This window comes from Toxorhynchites rutilus, chromosome 2 (assembly GCF_029784135.1).
Source record: "Toxorhynchites rutilus septentrionalis strain SRP chromosome 2, ASM2978413v1, whole genome shotgun sequence".
NCBI classification, from domain to species: domain Eukaryota; kingdom Metazoa; phylum Arthropoda; class Insecta; order Diptera; family Culicidae; genus Toxorhynchites; species Toxorhynchites rutilus.
Window position 1 is genome coordinate 140,803,291 of NC_073745.1, and position 20,123 is coordinate 140,823,413.

At 38.2% G+C, this 20,123-nt stretch overlaps 2 protein-coding genes across 4 annotated transcripts in view; one reads left to right on the forward strand and one right to left on the reverse strand.

Annotated features, from left to right (window-relative positions):
* The window catches only part of LOC129764327 (facilitated trehalose transporter Tret1), a 222,338-nt gene that overhangs the window by 31,346 nt on the left and 170,869 nt on the right, over positions 1-20,123 (reverse strand). Inside the window, exon 1 of one of the 3 annotated variants that reach the window (XM_055763295.1) lies at positions 1,924-2,079. The exons of 1 other annotated variant lie outside the window; for it this stretch is intronic. The gene's annotated coding sequence lies outside the window, so the exon portion shown is untranslated. Of the gene's footprint in view, positions 1-1,814; positions 2,080-20,123 lie in introns of those variants that run through there. One more of the 3 variants, XM_055763294.1, reaches the window with a different exon arrangement.
* LOC129764329 (sterol O-acyltransferase 1) lies at positions 4,231-13,674 on the forward strand. Its single transcript, XM_055763298.1, has 5 exons — positions 4,231-4,594; positions 11,588-11,655; positions 11,714-12,051; positions 12,109-12,254; positions 12,310-13,674. The coding sequence occupies exons 1-5, from the start codon at positions 4,510-4,512 to the stop codon at positions 13,374-13,376; spliced, it is 1,704 nt and encodes a 567-aa protein (XP_055619273.1). The 5' UTR covers positions 4,231-4,509; the 3' UTR covers positions 13,377-13,674.

A 20,123-nucleotide genomic window follows, 5' to 3' on the forward strand; every position in this document is an offset into this window, starting at 1 on the left:
TTCTGCGCGGTCATCCCGACCCGCAAATAATTTTACTTCCATTTTCACACAGCACGGTCGTCCCGATCCGCACTTTTATCATTATAATTTTTTCTACGGTCGTCCCGATCCGTACTTTTTCTGCGCGGTCGTCCCGATCCGCATATAACTTTACTTCCATTTTTAACACAGCACGGTCGTCCCGATCCGCACTTTTATCATTATATTTTTTTTCTACGGTCGTCCCGATACGTACTTTTTCTGCGCGGTCGTCCTGATCCGCAAATAATTTTACTTCCATTTTCACACAGCACGGTCGTCCCGATCCGCACTCTTATTATTATTTTCTTATTATTTTTCACTCTTATAATTTTTTTATATGGTCGTCCAAAGCCGTACTTGTTTGTGTCCCGATCCGCGCATACCCACTTTTATTCTACCGTAATTATGTGTACTTATTATAAAAGATTTACCTATTTTTACCTTGCTATGTTTAAAAAAAAGTGGAACATATCGGTGTTAATAATTTGTTCGTTTTCCTTTAGAGTAACGCTTATTGTTATATGACTCGGTATCTTGAGTTTCAATGTCCCCGTCGCTCAAGAGAACCACTTACGTCCAGAAATGCCTCGTTTGAAGACATGTTCTTCTTCTTCTTCAATGGCACTAACGTTCCTAGAGGAACTTCTCCGTCTCAACGTAGTATTACTTGCGTCATTTTTATTAGTACTTAGTTGAGATTTCTATGCCAAATAACACGCCTTGAATGCATTTTGAGTGGCAAGCTCTAGAATACGCGTGATCACAGTGCAAGTCGGAGGAAATTTCTTTGACGAAAAATCCCCCCGACCAGAACGGGAATCGAACCCGAACACCCGGCATGTTAGTTATGACGCTAACCACTCGGCCAAGGGAGCACCACATGAAGACATGTCCTCATTTTGAAAACACTTGACTCATTGTGAAGATAATTTGATTTTGTGAAGTCATTTTGAAGACACTACGAAATTTGTGAAGACATTTCAGTATGATAGCGTACCTGGGTTTTTGAGAGGTACTTCTACTTCCATGAATTTTCAACTATCGCTCAAAAATATTGTAAAAAAAAGAGGGCTTTCGCCCCAGTGCTATTCGCTTGCTTTTCTATCAGTGTCACCTGTCCAGTTTCGCTCCCAGAAATCAACAGAGACCTTTGTCCCGGGGTCATTCACTTGCTTTTTCCAAACCTTTCCATGCAGAAGAATCCACATGCATATAGAATGAATTCAACAAAAAAGTGACTTCCAGCGGTCTGAATACATATTTTCTCTAGATCACATTAGTTCATTTGCACTCGAAAGTTCTTATGATTGTGACATTGTTTTTTTTATTATTGGACCTATAATATACAATAGGGTAACCTATATTTTTCAAACGCCCACTTCACAAATCGAAGATTTTCCGATCACGTACCTAATCAACAACTAGCTCTATGAACATGGTCTGGGTCACAACCAAAACTGCGAAGCTGAACAAATTGAGTTATCACAGTTCCGCTTCTGTGGGACTACATCCACTCAGGCACAGTCCATCTAGCCAACCATCATTTCCAAACCCATAAAACATAATTCGCCGTTGCGCAATACATGCATTCCCCACACCCACCGAAACAAACCTCAAAATCTCAAGGCAAGTCAAATTAAACGCGCCATACAACAATATCAATCAGAATAAACACTGAAATTCTAAACCTTGTTAAAAAGTTAGTTACGAATACCAGTCTCCCTCGATATGACTGTGAAGATATTTGTATACACTTTTTTTACGCACCATATGAAAAACATTAAAAAAAATACCTTGCATCCCTGCTTACGTCAGCGATGGCGATTTATCAGCGACCACTTTCCGGATCATGCTTCAGATTCCACCTTTTAACAAAATTTAACCTTTTGTTGGAAAACTCACCTGCGGTGTGGGTGATTCCTCAGTAAAGAAGAGAAAGCTCAGAATTTCTGCTGAAAATTCAGCAGTCTGGTAGGATCGCCAAAATGTGTGACATCTATTACGGAGGAATCATCCAACACGCTCGGCGAATCCGAATCACTCTTTCGTTATGGGGCTATACTTGTTGCTGTCTGACTGGATGTGGGTAAGGTGCGTGTGTGTGCATCAAGTATATGCATAAAAGGTGGGATATTACCGTGAGGTATGCTATAATAACAACCAGGCGATATCGGCCAGGTTGTTATTATAGCTTATTGGCGATCTAACGCAAAACGTAAACGATCGGTGAGACATCTGGATTTTGTTTTTGAACTAAGAAAATGATGGTAATGTAACCTAAAACTCAAAAACAAATCACGTATATCTTACTTCCGGGCTTTCCAAGGTAGTTCTCACATGCAAGAACCATGCATTTTTCTACTTGTTTTTGATGGTGCTCTCGAATTTCCGTCTTTAATTCAACCATTGTCAACATTTTTATAGTATTCACTACTGAAAGAGGTAAATAAATAACATGTTATATATAAAATTGCGCAGAATTAAATTTCTTACAAACTTATCGCAATCAAATAATCTTTTATGATTATAACATTGTAATTTATGGAAAGAACTACAAACCTTCCATAAGCTCACATGGCAAAATTTAAAACCATCATCACTTTCACCGCAGCGCCTCCTAGGTGTAGATTTGTACGTTAGATCGCCATATGGTGCCACACACCATCAGTAAAGTACATATTATCACAATTTATACGCCCATACTTTGCATTGAAGATCGTAGGAACGATCCTCGATAGAAGATAATCTGGAATTTCATGGATTTTTTACTTCATGAACAGATCAAAATGTACAGAGGAATTGATGTAGTCAGGAAAACAAACACGGTTGGGAATATATTTTAGATGCTTGATGACCGTTATAATATCGGTGATTGCATCAAGACCACCTTCCTCTACATGAAGGTTTATCTCAATCAATCTAATGGAGATTCTAGTAATACGGGATGACCTGCTTTTTCAGTGACACTTTCATCGTTGGACCATATCCAACAAGAAGGTATAGGTTGTAAAAGGAAACTAAAGAAAGAAGTCATGTAACGAACAAATGTAAGATTTTGAACGCTTATAATTCGAATATTACATGATAGATCGCAAATATGTTTGAAATAATCGATTAGGAATATTTCTAAACATCTGTTGTAATAAAAATAATTACATTTTTAGAAACAAACTATTGCATGATTGTAAAATGTCATATAGTAGCTGACCTAAAAATCAAAGTTTTGATTGGTTCATTGGAATGTTGTTTTTGAAATTGAACCTGTTGTTTTTGTCGAAACAAAAATCACAGAAGTGACTGGACCAACGACTGGTCGTGAGCTTCCTCAAAGCTTGGATAGTTTTAGTTTTCCTCTTGTTGGTCTTTTCCAAGACAAGAAGCGCATGAGCTGAAAAGTTGGGGCGTTTAACTATAATATAAAAACTAAACTAAACTGAAAAAAAAATCCTTCAAGAAGCGAATGAACTTTGTAGCCAAGTAGCTATTTGTGTCATGCTTCCGAATGCAGTCATCCCGGTTTTTTCGTCTACAGCCTGGTGTTATTATTTACGCTAAGATAGCCTTCATGAACTAAATAGCTATCACTTATTCTTCCGGCGACTCCAGTTTATATTACAGCACTGATAACGATTAGCATGTGCGAAAGGTTTTGGACCCTGTACTTTGTGCCTTTTTGTGAAAACATAAAAATATTACCAAAAATGGTTTACAATGTATTCCTCACTGATAAAAGAAATGCAATCCATTCATTATTTGTTAACTCAATTAAGTTATAGCTGGCTAAAATGTTCTGTCGGTACGAATGAACTGTGATGTACTGTTCGACGTCATAAGCTCACGGAATCAGCATGTGGATGTGACTAAGCGCATCGTCCCAGCATTCCTACCGACAAGCGCCGAAGCCGAGTGCGCATGTCCTTAAAGTACACGTGCACTCAAAGTGGTGTACACCGCGGGTTTTATTTACTGCCCTGTACCTATCTTCCACATTATTATGGTACAATCATTTTCCCGCGTAAGAAACGATAAAAAGAAACTGGAAGCCGGCGGTGCGTGATTAGGATCGCTACCGGCATCAATGACCTAAACTCCAAAAGTGTATCGTTCCCAGTGCATCTGCCTATTGGACATTCCGCCGCTTTTGCGATTCTGTTAGCGCCCTGGATTTGTTCTGATACGTACGTTCCCCAGGAGGCAAGCAGGGGCTTCCACTAGCTGTGGTTGGAATACAGAGAATATAAGGAACATATTAACTGATTACGCGCAAAGAATGGTGTTGCCCATTGTTTGTTGTATTTTTTCCCCATCGGTAGTATGACTGACTACTGGACGGGATCCATAGGGCACGGCTTTAGTTTGTTCTTGTCGGTCAGTCTGTTCAGAACGTATTGTTCCGATTCGAGCGGTTGGTATTTACTTTGTCCGCATGAAAGTAGATCCGGAGTGCAAGAAGATCTGTATTTGTGGGGTGCCTAAGTGAATTGGACCATGGTTGTGGATTTGAAACATCTGAACGATAGTTCCAGTTCAGGTGGGGATGCTGAAGGAGAAAACAATGGAACAGAACAGCGCGGTAATTGGAACTTTGCGGTGTAAGGAAATGTGTGGTTCTTCATCTATTGTTTACATTCAGCGACAAAAGATGTTATACAGATAAAATGCTATCCAGATTCTCAGAACTGACTCATGTGTAATGATGGATAGGGGAAAGCGATTGCCACCTAATAATTAACTGAATGATATCATATGAGGAAGCATTTCATTTGATCAGCTGAAATCTATTTAATCAATTATGTGATTTTCCGTGCAAACGATGTCAAACGATTTCTCCGTTATCGACTTAATATTTTTTACTTGGTGCACCGCACTATGTATCGAAACAAATTATAACGTGAGTAACATCCGATTAGTTCGATGAATGAATCTCCCTCGTTCTGTTCTTCTGTATAATTCTTCCTGGAGTTATTATGCTTTTATTCATGTTGTGTTTTTCTTCAAGGCGAAATGTCCTCGGTAATAGTGTCTGAAATTACATCAGTCAATAAATAATTAAATGTCCTGCGAAACGCACGAAACTAATGAATTATGCGAAATATACGAACACTTATTACAATCCGCCCTGTAGCTGTTCTATCCGTCGGATTAAAATTTATCAATTCAAAGGACGTTTTTCAGAGAGATGAACTTCTTCTTCTTCTTCTTAAATGGCACTAACGTTCCTAGAGGAACTTCGCCGTCTCAACGTATTATTACTTGCGTCATTTTTATTAGTACTTTGTTGAGATTTCTGAAAGTGAGAGTGGCAAGCGGAATACGGGTGACCACAGTGCAAGTCGGAGGAAATTTATTTGAACAAAATCCCCCCGACCAGAATGGGAATCGATCCCGAACCTCCGGCATGTTAGGTGTGACGCTAGCCACTCAGTCACAGGACCACACAGAGGCATGAACATAAAATTTAAATAAAACAGAAATGAATGGTGTTAGTTGCCATGAATTTCTCTTAGTTCAAAAGATAATGCTTTACAATTTTTATTCGAATATGACTACCGGTATATAGCTCCTTCAGCTGGCTCGGAAGAAGATCAATTTCCTATTAATTTTTACAACAGTGGAGGTTGTTAATCAGTGTTAACGTGGCGAATGTTGTTTTGCAAGGCGTCAATCGTTTACGACTGAATGGCGAAAATCGGAGACTTCACAAAGCCCGACAAAAATAGTTCAACGGTGATGAATGATCTCTCTCTTGGGATTATCGGAGAGGAGATTTGTATATGTGTTATTTGTTGCAGCTCAAATTACTTTTATTCAGGCTGACCAAGCGTACCGTTTTTTTTGACGTAGAACTACGTCTTTCATTAAGGGTGCCAAATCAGAAAACAGGTCACGTTTTTATGAAATAAAGTTAACGTTAATAACTATTTTTGCCGCGAACGGATTTTGGCGATTCACTTACTAAACGAATCGGAAATTCCCTATGACTTGTTTAATATGCTATACATTAGAATCCCTTGATTTGTAAATGGTTAAAATTGATGAAAACTTTAAGCGTTTACATTTTGTAATACAAATGAAACACAAATTTCTGCATTTCTCGAGAATTAATCAAGTAAATGAAACCAAATTTGGCATGTGAAGGTTTTAGTGTGCAATCAATGAGGTACATATAGAGGTGGAGCAGTAGGCGAAGTGTATCTGTATTGGCAAACAAAATATCGTATCGTAATTATTTGCATCCAATATGGAATGTATATGGAAGAAACACAACAATGTTGAGAGTACTCACGGTTGCATGATAATTTGAGCCAAAGTTCTCATGAAATCATTCAACTGGTTGTTTTTTAACAGATGACAATTATATCGTGGCTTATTTCAATTATTCATGTGGCAAAAAGGTCCAGAGAGCAGTCGTATGCTTAGTTCTCGAAAACAGTAACATTTTCGGTGAAATTTTGATTAATTGGCGATTATTATCTCACAACATACACACCGACACTGAGAGCCTTCGAAAAATCAACTTCATAACGGTAAAATAATGAAACTTTGTTTGTTTCCATGAACATGGGGAGCGAAAATGCCGCATGGAAATATCACTTTTATCCGTCTTCTTCGACGTGATTTCACTAGTATTCCCTCCACGCTATCACATTAGCCTCATAGTCAGCGGGAGCTCTACAAAAATGAACGTTTTTAATTGATAAATTACTTCCTGAAAACAGCATTTTCACGTGAATGCGGTGGGCAATCAAAGATAAACACAACGACTGACGTCACCATTTGCGAAATAGTTATGGCAGCGCATGCTATGTCACTCGAAACTCGACCATCTTCATTACCTTTTTTGTGTGCAATGGTGTGTGCAATAAATTTTTTTACGGTGGTTAGATACTCCTCCCCCCTCTCTAAGGGGGTGCTGCCATACAAATGAAACACAAATTTGTGAATTACTCGAGAATTAATCAAGCAAACGGAACCAAATTTGGTGTGTGGAGGTTTTAGAATGCAATAAATATTTCTATGGTGGTTAGACACTCTTCTCGCTCTCTAAGGGTGAGCTATCACACAAATGAAACACAAATTTCTGCATCACTCAAAAACTAATCAAGCAAATGGAGCCAAATTTTACGGTGCATGAAACGTTTCTATGGTGAATACACTTCTCCCCCCTCTCTAAGAGGGGCTGCCATACAAACGGAAAACACAAACTTCTGCATAACTCGAGAACTAATCAAGCACAATTTGGGATGCGAGGGTTTTTGGGTATGAGAAATGTTTCTATAATGGTATAATACCCCTCCCTCCTCTGGAATGGAAAGGGGGAAATATTACACATATTTCAACCAAAAATGTTCCAACCAAACATGACAATTGAAAATTTTCGGAAAACTCTGATGGAAAAAGGGAAAATTCGGAAAATTAAATTCCCATATGTTCTACAATTACATAGTGACAAGTGCTGTTAGTACATTTGATGTTTACGCTAGCGAAATTGATATTCGTTCGAAACTGGAAATGGATTTTAATGTGATGAAACGCACTCCTATATCTTCTGTACCAAAAAAAAAAGGATCGCTGGATGTGTTGATAAGAGCAGAACTCGAGGAAGGAATTGTCTGATTGAGGGCTGTCTTTATTCTATCATATTTTCCGTATAAAACATTTATTCCATGGAATGGAGAAACATGTTATTTGCAAGTGGTTGAAAAATCTTGAACGAGAATTGTGTTTGAAAATATGTAATCTGATATTATAATGATGAGTTTTGTTAGAAATACTAGAAATTTTATAGTAAAAGGTAAATTCAACGGGGTCGAAAAGAAGATCAATCAATGAACAGTTCTGCGATTGGATCCATGAACTTGCTCATAGTAAGAAAACGTGAATGTTTGAAGGTATTGCTAACAAAAAAACAAATTTTGGGCGGGACGAAGTTTTTTGTCGAGTCAGCTAGTAAGTTATAATGAAGATCACTTCCGCCTAGGTAGGGTTGCAAACAAGCAGAACTTTCGGTAGTGGGATGCTGCTAAGGGCACCCAATGTAATATATTTATACTCTCCAAAGGTCAACAGTCATCAACACTAATCAACAAAAAAACACTTTTATAAAAAATTATAATTAATGCGATGAAAAGGTGAAGCAAAATATCCGTACCAATTGCAACTCTTTGTGGGCAAATATTTTCAGAAAAGAAACAAATTTCATAAAGCTTACTGATTATAGTTTGTGTTTGCCTGATAGTATCGGCATCAGTCGATAGGAGTTTTCTACGATGATCAATATATGGACAAAAGAAAAGATAAATGCTATGATTGTCAATCAGAACTTTGATCTGAAATTTGTCAAATTTTATGATAAAATTTTCAAAATCTTCCTCGTAAAGTCTCTTCAGCATTCAAATATTACTTCGTTATAGGGAGCTATGCGGGTATATTCAAGAATGTTTGATTGATTGTATTTACCCTCGTTTTTATTCACTCAATAAAATTCTCCGGATAGGGAAACCGACGGATTTACCATCTGCGCTCTCAAGGCCCTTGTTTTAAAGTCAAGTAATACCTCAAATAATATTTTATTCTGCAATTGCTAAAAAAGAGTTATGAGACACGTGAATATTCTATACTCATTCAATGAAACAAATTGTATTTGCAAGCGAACTTTTAAACGATTTTATTGGATAATTCATGACATGAACCTTGTTACTTAAACTGGATTCTAGGTCATTTTCATCCTGGATTTCTGTTACATGTAGGCCAATCTGTCGATATTTCGTTCCTTAGCGTTAACTTAGCGATATAATCTCAATTAGAAATGTAGGCTTTCAACTACCTGATGTCCTCGATTTGCTTTATGTTGATCGGAGCTTTCTCATCTGGATTTGCGGGATTGACAGGAAGACTCAATTGTTGTGGTTTCGATAGGAGGAACAGAAAAGTACTGTTTTGCCGTTCTACGCATAGTTGTCCCATGTTCCAAAATCAGCATTTGAGAAAAACGTAATCAAAGTTTTCTAGCATATTTGTCTAACAGAAGCTTTAAGTATTTCAGTTTTGCAACACAACGGAGTTTTTTTATGAGCAGTAAATTATTGTCTAATGAAATGTGAAAAGTTCCCCTCACTTGAATCAATGAAGCTTGATTATAAGAATAAAAATTCATGGTGGGACAGCTGTGCCTAGAATATCAACATGGGACAATTGGACTTGATGATGTTTTTGAAACACTGAGAACAAACAATGAGTTTTTTTGGTGTTTTCCGAAAGATTATGCATGGAAACATCGTTTTGTGAAGAAGGGAGTGATCTACATCACCTATCATTGTTATTAGGCATTCGCTAACAAAGTGTACACGTGTTCTGTTAAATTTTTTTGAATTTTTTTGAGAATTGGTTCATTCTTCCAAACCAAAAATGGGTGCATTAGCCCTGCTGAAAGCGTGGCATTAAATTATTGTACTTGAACCGATTTATTTGTAATAGATCTACAAAAAATACATGGCGAGACAGTTGTGCCTAGAATATCAACATGGGACAATTGAACTTGGTATTGTTTTTTAAAATCTGGGAACAAACAATAACTTTTTTTGTGTTTTTCCAGAAGATTAGGCATAAAAACATCGTTTTATGAAGAAAAGTGAAAACTGTCAAAAAGTAACATGGGACAACTATGCGTAGAACGGCAGTGATGTTGGCGTCACTTTTGGGGTTCCTCAAACAAACGAATATTTGCAATCCCAATTTCAGGGGTTTCATAAACCTAATTTTTTTCTGAAATTTTGACAGTTGTTGTAGGTACCCTCAAGGATTCAAAAACTGCCAAAAAGTCTATATCGATAAATATGGCGTTTATGGGGTTTCTCATACAAACAATTCAATTGTGGTACCAACATGTCGTTCATCATAACCCGGTCACCACTGGTCACGTTTTGGGCGGCATCTTTTTTGAAGAAAATGATGATTCCACTGGCCCATGAAGCGCACCAAGCGTCGTCACGCACTGTACGGCGACTCTGAAAATGCGTGTTAAGAGCGATACACATACAACGTCACCGTTACCGTCTCGTCAACCATTCTCTTGGACTTATTTTGCCGACGTCTCAGTTGACTTTGATGGTGTATGTGAATGCTACCATATGATTTCCATGGCATAATATTTGATGTTTCATTCCTTTACGTTGACTTCACGGTGACGGGACGTTGTATGTGTATGGCACTATATCGTGTAGAGTAAAAGTAGTGCACAGTGATGTGCAAATTAATCGCTCTGATAAATGATTATGTCAACCATAAAATGGACGAACCTTAGGGTAAATGATCTTGGTTTGTCCAATTTGGGGTGTTTTTACGCAACTAGTAAATGCAAATCGATTTTTCTTCATGAAAATCACACATAATCGATACGAGTTTGGGTTTGTTGAAAAGCCCCAAGTCTCTAGTTGCTAATACTACCATAAGGTGTTGAAATTATTCAAATTTTTATGTTTTTTAACGATTTTCCTTAAAGAAGAATTATGATCATGGTTTGACCACCTCTGATCATGGTTTGCCCAAAAAAATGATCATGGTTTGTCCAGTTTTAGAAATCTCCATTTTTGAATGAAAACATTCGAATTCACAATTAGATGTTGCATTTATCATTGCTTGAGTTTACTGTCATCATATTGATTCATTCATAATTTAGGCTTTCTTCAGAATATTGCCTTTTCTTGGGCATTTTGAAAGTGTTCACCTCAATACAATCAACACAGAAAAACCATACTTCTGCTATGCGCGAAGCACACCATAAATAAACATAAACAAACTGCAGCGCGCCAAGCGGTTGCAATAGAAATCATGTGGACAAAACAACATTATTGAATTGGACAACTCATGATCAGAATTGAGTTCATCAAAATACGTTAATTTAATGGTTTAGCTATGTAAATCCGATACAAATGGAGAGCAAGCATGATGTTTACAATATTTATAAGTGTTGTAATCCAGAAAAGGTCTGAATACGTGCCAAATAATCATCTGGTGATCGATTAAAAGTTAGCTCGAATGAGGGGCGCATTGACACAAATAGAAGGTGTATTTTATAATCCTTTAAAACATGTGATTTCGTAAAAATATACTATCAAACTACTATAAATCATGTAAAAGGCAATTTCATTTATATGTTTCGAAACATTCGAAGGCCTTATTTGACACAGGAGCGCTGAATTAGAGCATTCAAAAAAGTGGGCAAACCATGATCATATTTTCGACTGGACAAACCAAGATCATTTACTCTAGTTTCTAGAACTAAACCATAGTTTACGAAAAAAAATTGTACAATTTGCGGGTGCTGTTCAGGTGTATCAGTCTATTTATGATGAAATTTCCAATCAAAATAAATACAAAACAATGGCCATTTATTTTTTAAATTGTTCCGTGCGTTATGTGTGAAAATTTCTCTGATTTAAGATTATCACAAAGACCAAGCATACTCATTTAAGACTTGAATACGTCGTCCTAGATAATATAGATCTGAACCACGCATTTTATGAGCCAATTGAATCATAATTGTTAATAAATTCATTACCCCCAGTACTACGTGAGAGCAGGGACCATATCGTGATGGACATGGCCATTGAGAAGATGCACCAGAAGATGCGGGTAAGCCGGTTAGGTTAATCTTGGTCACAAGCAAAACTACTCCTCTTTTTCTCCGTAGACAATCGTTGGAAGGCTTGAGAAAGACATCGAGCGCAAGCTGGATATCCTGGTAGACGACGTGGTGGATGAGGTAAAACTTTTTAACCTCAAAAACAACGAACTAAGACGGTTGTTTAAGGACACGAGTTTATCTTCCGCGAAGAAATCATTAGACAAGCGAGGGGTGAAAAGCACCGATCGACGACAACTGCCGGAGAAGGAATTCACAGCCCGAAACTCGCTCCTGACGGACCTGTTCGAGGTGAAGCACATCAAAACAATTTATCACATATTCGTCGTGATACTTATCATCATGTTTCTAAACACCGTGGTGCATGACTTCGTTGACCGTGGAAGGTTTGATTGAACCGCATTCATAATTTCGTTGTAATTTGTTAATGTATACCTTTGCAGCATTAATCTAGGTCTACGCCCTATCAAAGCCGGATTTGGCCGGTTTCACATAGCTCTTCTAGTTTGGAGTTGCATGCAAACATCCACGTTTTGTGTATATCCGTGTTTCTGTGCGTGGGCCATTATCCGGAAACGGTTCGGCAGGAGTATGTATAATAAACTAAGATCTGACAGTTCACTTATTTCAACGTATTCTTGCAGAAGTGAGAAAAATCTGGGACCTGACCTTCACCCTGGGGCTAGTGCTCTACCAAATTCTTTTTATTGTCCTTGTGATCAAAGCAGTTCTGATGTGGGATCTACCACCCGCATCTTCCGTTGCAGTGCTGATGGAGATGACGAGATTTGTCATGAAAGTGCATGCCTTCGTTCGGAGTAACGTGCCGCGTGCGTGTTCCGAATCGCGGAAAAGGCATTCCGAAGCTAAGCCCACCCATTCAACACTGGTCCCACCACGTTATAAATTTTTATACTTCTTGTTCGCACCAACTCTTGTCTACCGTGACGAATATCCACGAACGAAACGCATTCGCTGGCCGGTAGTATTTCGACACGTACTGGAAGTGGTTGGAGTAATCTTCTACATCAGCTTCATCTTCGAGAGATTTCTGACGCCACTGTTCGACCGTTTCGGAGATGCCCAAATCAGCTCGGGAAAACTTGTGTTGACTCTGTTCAGCAGCATAATGCCCGGATCGCTCTCTTTTTTGGCTGGTTTCTACTGTCTGCTTCACGCTTGGATGAACGCCAGCTCCGAATTGCTGCGATTCGCCGATCGCATGTTCTATCGGGATTGGTGGAATGCGTCGACATTTCCGGACTACATCCGATCCTGGAATCTGGTGGTACACGATTGGTTGTATACGTACATCTACAAGGACTCCTGTGAGCATTGGTTCAAGAATTGTCGTTCGCTGGCGACCATTTTGGTGTTCACCGTTTCGGCAGTGTTCCACGAGGTGATTCTTGCCTTCGCGTTCCGGTTCTTCTACCCGGTGATGTTCGTACAATTTGAATGTATGGGACTGGTTCTGATGTCTTTGACGCGCAACCTGAACAAAGGCATTGGTAATATTTTCCTGTGGTTTATGCTTTGCGTCGGAAATGGTATTCAGCTGTGTTTGTACAATATGGAGTACTACGCGAGGAGAAATTGTCCGGTTAGTGGGACTTCGCTCGTAGACTATCTGGTGCCTGTGTCGTGGACCTGTAACGGGATCTCTCATAACCCGAATTGGACAATCACTGCGCCGTGGGATATGGGATGAATGGGGGCTAGATAATTAGATAGTTTGTATAGCCGTAGATAGTATATAAATTAGGTTTATGAAATTGTAGGATATTGAATGGTTTTGCCACTAGCAATAATAGCGAATTTATGTAGTATTACATAATTTATAGTTTAATTTTAAAAGCGAGAGTTTGAATCAAACGATGAGTAGTTCATTTGCGCTAGCAGTGATTGATTCGCGGTTAATTAAGTCCTACATCATCCTACATCACTGATAAGCTGCGAAGATGAGACTGTCTATGAAACTCGGTCCTAAACAATAAATCAGTTTTCAAAACATATTCATAGCGTTCTTTTTTCAATCCAATGTTTTGTCTTTGGGGTAAATGTGGTTCGTTTACAGTGTTCGTCTGATGACAGCTTTCGGGATAACTGGAATAATGCCGAATCGCATCACTTCAGATAATTCAATGGACCGGATTTTCCTTAAATCCTACGTTTATTGGGCCTTCTACAGAAATGATTCGACGCTCTTATCAGTTGATTTGCAGCAGCCTTCACCTTCACCAGAGTCACCAAATGGGGTAAGCGTTTCGCCGCCACTTCGCGTTAGTCTCGATATTCTAGAGATAGACTGGATGGATTTGTTTGGGTTGTGGAATCAGCCAACTACATCATTCTGCAACCAGGACTTCGCTCAACCAAGACAGTCGTTGGCTATTCTCCAAGCCCAGTTCCCTGAAAGTTTTCACTAGCAAGAAGGCTCCCTTCTAGCTGATCCTCAAGGGCGATACGAAACTAGTCTTCAAGCCGAAGCGTTCGATAGCGTACTGCATGGAAGGTGTAATAGAGGATAAATTTGTCGCTTAGAGAACCTGGGCATTCTGGAGAAGGTGGATTACGCTGAATAGGCAGCCCTAATCGTTGTGGTCCGGAAACTCAATGGGACCGTCCGGATTTGTGATGAATTCTAGACTGAACAGCGTGTTTGAGCCGAGTCAGTACTCTCTACCGTTACCCGAAGATATATTCGCCAAAATGTCCGGATGTTGGGACATTTTGACTCACAGGACGAAGTTGATCCGGAAAGTCTACCGTCGCTCACTATAAACACGCACAAAGGGCCTGGCCGTGTATAGGGAGTATAAAGTGCCCCCTAACCAAATCACCAGCTCTATGGCAAATATTGTATAGGATGTTAAATGAGAAATTTTGACGGTTTATTTGAACCCCTATGTGGTTTAACATGGGATCTATAGTGAAAAACGTACTTTTTCGTTTATTTCACGCCATCCCCAAAAGCTTCGAGATAAAAATTTGAAAAAAATACTGAATGTGTATCTTACTACGGTGTGTCAAGGAAAATTATCAAAAAAATATTTCATTAAAAATTGAAGTACTAAAAAAATATTGGAATTTTTATTTTTTTTTGAGATTTAGAGATTTAGTACTACTCTAATTCATATTAAAATTAGTTCCTACGGCTTTTCTAGATATGTGTGATTTTTTTCAGTGTTGCACGGTACAAAAAAAATATTTTTTTTATATTTCCAAAGGGTCTGGCTGGGTAAGGGAGTAAAAAGTCCCCCAAACCAAGCTGTATGGAAAATATTATATAGGTATACTAAATAAAACATCTTGGCAGTAGTACCATATATTTTAGTCCTTATATGGTACACCATAGGATCTATAGTGAAAAATGCACCTTTTCCTTTTTTTTCACGCCATTCTCAATAGCTTTGAGACAAAAATATGAACAAACACTGAAAGTACATACTAAGGTGTATCGATAAATATCTTCAAACAATTTTTTCATAAAAAAATCTAATAATAATAAAAAAAAATTAAATACGCAGTACAAAATTTTTTAATATATGTTCTGGCATTTCGAAATTTTGAAAAAAATATGGGTCTCAAACTTCTGCCCTAATTTTTATTTAAATGCGTTCATATGTGTCTTTTTTTCTACATGTGGCGTAAAATTTCCTGAATTTTCAAGAGCATTGCGAGACACAAAAATAATTTTCTTCATCGTCTGCATTATTATATTTATTTTCTTGAAATCGATTATTTTATTGTTTTCGTGGTTTTCAATTGTAAGATTAAAATAAGAAAAATAAAAATAATAAAATAATTAATATGTTCTTCTCATTTATCTGAATGATCTTTCCACAAGGACTTTATTTTTTCTCACAGAGCGTTATCGTACTGCTTACTCCTATGAATATGGTAGATGGTAGACCATCTAAATCTAATGTAAAGATAATCTCATATATTTGAGGATACGAGAAAAAAATCTTTGTACACCGCAATGCTCTAAATATACCGACAAAATTTAGACATATGAAAAACAAAATTTAAAAAATATTAGAGCAGTAACGGGTCTCTAAATTCGAACCAAATCAAAAATGCCCCAAGGCTAAGAAAACATTTTTTTGCGCAATCCTCTTAAAAATTCAAGAATAAATTACGCTACATGTGGAAAAAACAACACATACGAACGCATTTAAATAAAAATTAAAGTAAAACTAGGTCTCACATAATTTTGTTTTGCAAAATTTCGAAATATATATATTTTTTTGTACCGCGAAAAACACTCTAAAAATTCTGAAAAAAATCAAATATACCTGAAATCTTCTTCTTGAATAGCACTAACGTTCCTAGAGGAACTTCGACGTCTTAACGTAGTATTACTTGCGTCATTTTTATTCGCACTTAGTTGAGATTTCTATGCCAAAGAACACGCCTTGAATTCATTCTGAGTGGCAAGCTCTAGAATACGCGTGACCACAGTGCAAGACGGAAGAAATTTTTTTGACGAAAAATTCCCCCGACCAGAACGGAAATCGAACCCGAACCTCCGGCATGTTATGTTTGGCGCTAGCCACTCGGCCACGGGAGAACATATACATTAAATAGATGTAGGAAAAAAAGGCTAGATAATTAGATGTTTATAGATATATATTCAAATTTGAATACAAACTAGATTAGTACTGAATCTCAAAATAAAAAAAAAATATAGCAAGTTGTATCCAAGACACGACCACATTGTTGACTTAGAACTACGCTGTTATTTCATTCAAGTCTCGATTAGCTTAGCTGTCATCCATGATGGAGATAGTTCTGCTACTGTCATGCGAAACCAAATCACACACAAAATTCCTGAACAACTAATTTCTTGGCGAGCCGATGATAGCCTAGTTTGATGATTCCCAACACAATTGTGTAGTTCAGAGCCTTAATGGAATGGCGTCAGTTTGATGAAATGATTGCAATGCCAGAGAAATCAGCGAGTAAGTAATTTGGTCGCGTCGACAGCTCAGTAACAGTAACTTGGTCGCGATGTTCATAGCTTTGTATCTAAAACGATACTGAACGTTTCCCTTTCCTTTCCTTTTTGACTTAAAGAGACTTTAAACTTCTTTAGTTTATTCGTCTTTAGCCTTCAAAAAGGTCATTGGAAAACTCTACTCTTTCCTCATATTACTTCTCTACCCCAATTGCCTTGAGAAAGGCACTCGATCCCTCGCCGTCCAGCTCGTCCAGCAACGATGTTGTCCAGTCGGTGTCCTCGCGAAGAATGAACGTTTGCCTCAGCGAGATACACTGTTTATACTCTTGGCAAATATTCCCCTTCGTTCTTCTTCTTTTCCTTTCTTCACGGACACTTTAAATCTTACGATTTCCCTTTCGTTCTTCTTCTTCTTTTCCTTTGTTTACGGAGACTTTAAATCTAACGATTCATTCGTCTCCGATATTCTTTTGATTTCAACTTTTTTGTTTGTTTCTCAAATTTCTTTATAAAGTTCTGTTTCTTTTAAAAATTGAATTAGATTTTTTTCTTGTGTTTTATCATTACTTAAAATGTCCCTTAAGTTCTGTCCAATATTATTCCTAATTCTAGCTTCTTTTGTGTGCTGACAATCCAGTAAAAGGTGACTTACAGAAATGGGGGCCTCGTTGCAAGAGCATTGAGGTTTTTCTTTGTTTCATTGAAAAAGATATGTATGAGTGACCTTTGTATGGCCGATTCTAAGACGGGTGAGAAGCCGTCTTTCCTTACTGTTATTTCTGTCATGCCATGGAAGAGTAGTGTTTTTAATTCTTTGAAGAAAAGTTGTTCTACTGTTTCTCCAGGCTATGTACCAACTTTGGCGAATCTGCTGTTTTACCCATCGTTTCGCATCAGAGCGAGGAATGGGAATATTAGGGGGTTCTTGTGCTCTGCCTCTACCGGCCAATTTGTCGGCGGCAATATTTCCAGTAATTCCGGTATGACCGGGAACCCAACAGAAGGTAATATTTTTATTAGAAGCAGCCTCTTCTATTTGAGTAATCCACGGGTGAAGGTTTTTGCCTTTTTGAATAGCCCGGAGACAGCACGCGGAATCAGAAAATATAACAGTAGGAAGTGAATCATGTGTGCATTCTTGAGTAGCGATTAGAAGCGAAAAAGCTTCTGCGCTAAAAATAGAACATTGGTGAGAAAGAGAAAAACTATCAGTATAACGGTTTTCAAAAATTCCGCAACCGACACCGTCAGTGCTTACAGAACCATCAGTGTATACTTGATGTTCAAACTGGAATTTTATTTCTACGAGGTGATTGAAACAGGCCTTCACTTTTGATGGGAGATCTCCTGCACGAACTTCCTCGAGTAAATCAAGGTTAACATTCGGCGGTTTTACATTCCAATTCCTTTCCATGACCGTCAAATGTACACATATATCGGGCAGATCCTGATTCGTGTGTTCTTTGAATCGGTCCTTTGCCTGAGATATTAATGGAACATCATGGTCACGGTCAGGAATTGAATGGTAACGAATAGCTCTATTTGTTACAATCTTCGTAACGAGTCGATCAAATGGTAGTTGCCCACTCTCTGCCATAACAGCGAGGGTAGGACTTGTAACAAAGGCACCGATGGCTATCTTTATTGCCTTGTTATATACCGGTTCGATCGTTTTTAGTGGTTTTTCACCACCGCGGCTGAAGATGCTTACTCCATAGAGGATTTTTGGTATTAACCAAGCATTTACTATCCGTAAAAGAGATTCCCTATGTCCGGAAGCTAGGTTACCAGAAATCGCCTTCAATAGATTCAATCTATTGCGAGCATCTTTTTTGACCATCTGAGCATGTGGTATAAAACTCAGTCTCTTATCAAAAGTTACTCCAAGTATTTCGAGAGTTTTGACTGAGGGGATTTGGGTTTCGAAAACTTTGAAGTGAGCGTTGGGATTACATATATGCAGAAGTTTTGATTTTTCCGGGGATATTTCGAAACCAATATTTTAAGCCCAGTTTTGAACTGAATCAATTGCTTTTTGAAGTCTTTTCCTTGTTGTTGATGCAGCGACGCTAAATGAAACTAGCACAATGTCATCTGCATAAACAAGGATTTTTACATTCTCTGGAATTTTTGCAAAAAGGGATTGCATAATAATGATGAGGAGGGTTGTTGATATAACCGAGCCTTGGGGAATGCCATTCTCTTGGACTTTTAATGAAGATTTCGTGTTGTTGACTATGGTTCTGAAAGTTATGTTTTCAAGAAAACTTTTAATGTAAAAACCTAGTGTTTCACGGATCCCCCAGTCGAAGAGACTCTTCAATACTGGATACCTCCATGCTCGATCAAATGCCTTACTTAGATCAAATGATGCCACATCTGCGTGGTGATCTTTCTTAATAACGTCATGTACAGTAGCCTCCAACTCTTCTAGGTGATCTTCTGTGCATTTTCCGCTGGACCATACCTCATTATAAAGTTTCAATAAGACTTTTTTTTCCAAGGTAGGTCAGGTTTCTCAACATAGGATAGCTAATCTCATCTGGTCCTGCAGAGCCTTCTTTAACTCTACTAAGTGCCCATTCAAGATCGACGATGGAAAATTCCCTGTTGTAATCAAACTCAGAATCGGAGTTGAAGTCAACGAGTTCCTTTTCACATTCGGCTTTTCTGGTTTGTAAAAGACTTTTGTAGTTATGGTTGGACGAGGCTTTGTCAAAATTTTCCCCAAAAGCTTCTGCTATTGTTTTATGGTCAATAGTATATTGACCGTCAATAAGGAGATTGTATTGTTTTTTTTTCTCTTTTTGCCATTTAGCCTTCCGATTTTACTCCATAACTCTTTCGATGACGTTTGAGGGTTGATGTCTTCAACAAATTTGGCCCAGTTTTCTTGTTTGGCTTTAAATATGGCAGACCTAGCTTCACTGCGTGCCTTCTGGAATTCCTTCAACAGAATGGGCTTGAGCGGACTATTTGAGTTGGCGTTCCTCAATTTTCGTAAAGCCTTTCTTCTGCATTTAATAGCAGTTTTTACCTCGGGGGTCCACCAAGGGACGCACCTCTTTCCAGGGTTTCCACTGGTTCTTGGAATGTGTTTTAATGCAATTTCGAGGATGGTTTGAGAAAAGGTTTCTGAAGACCAATCCTGTCTGGATAGGAGGCAGTTTTCAGTATCCAATTGGTAACTAGTCCAATCTGCATGTTCAAATTTCCACCTTGGTCTAGTGGGGACTTCCGGAGAAGTCTGACCAAGGGAAATAATAATGGGGAAATGATCACTATTACAGTTGTCTTCATAGACATTCCATAATAGCTTCGAAACAAGTTGACTAGAAGCGATAGTCAGATCAATGGCGGTTGTGAGACCATTAGAAGAGTGTAATCTGGTATGTTGACTATTTTTCAAAATTTGAAGGTAGTGATCAGAAGTGAAATCTTCAATTATCTCTCCTCTTCGATCAAGGTGTGTGCTTCCCCAAGTATGAGAGT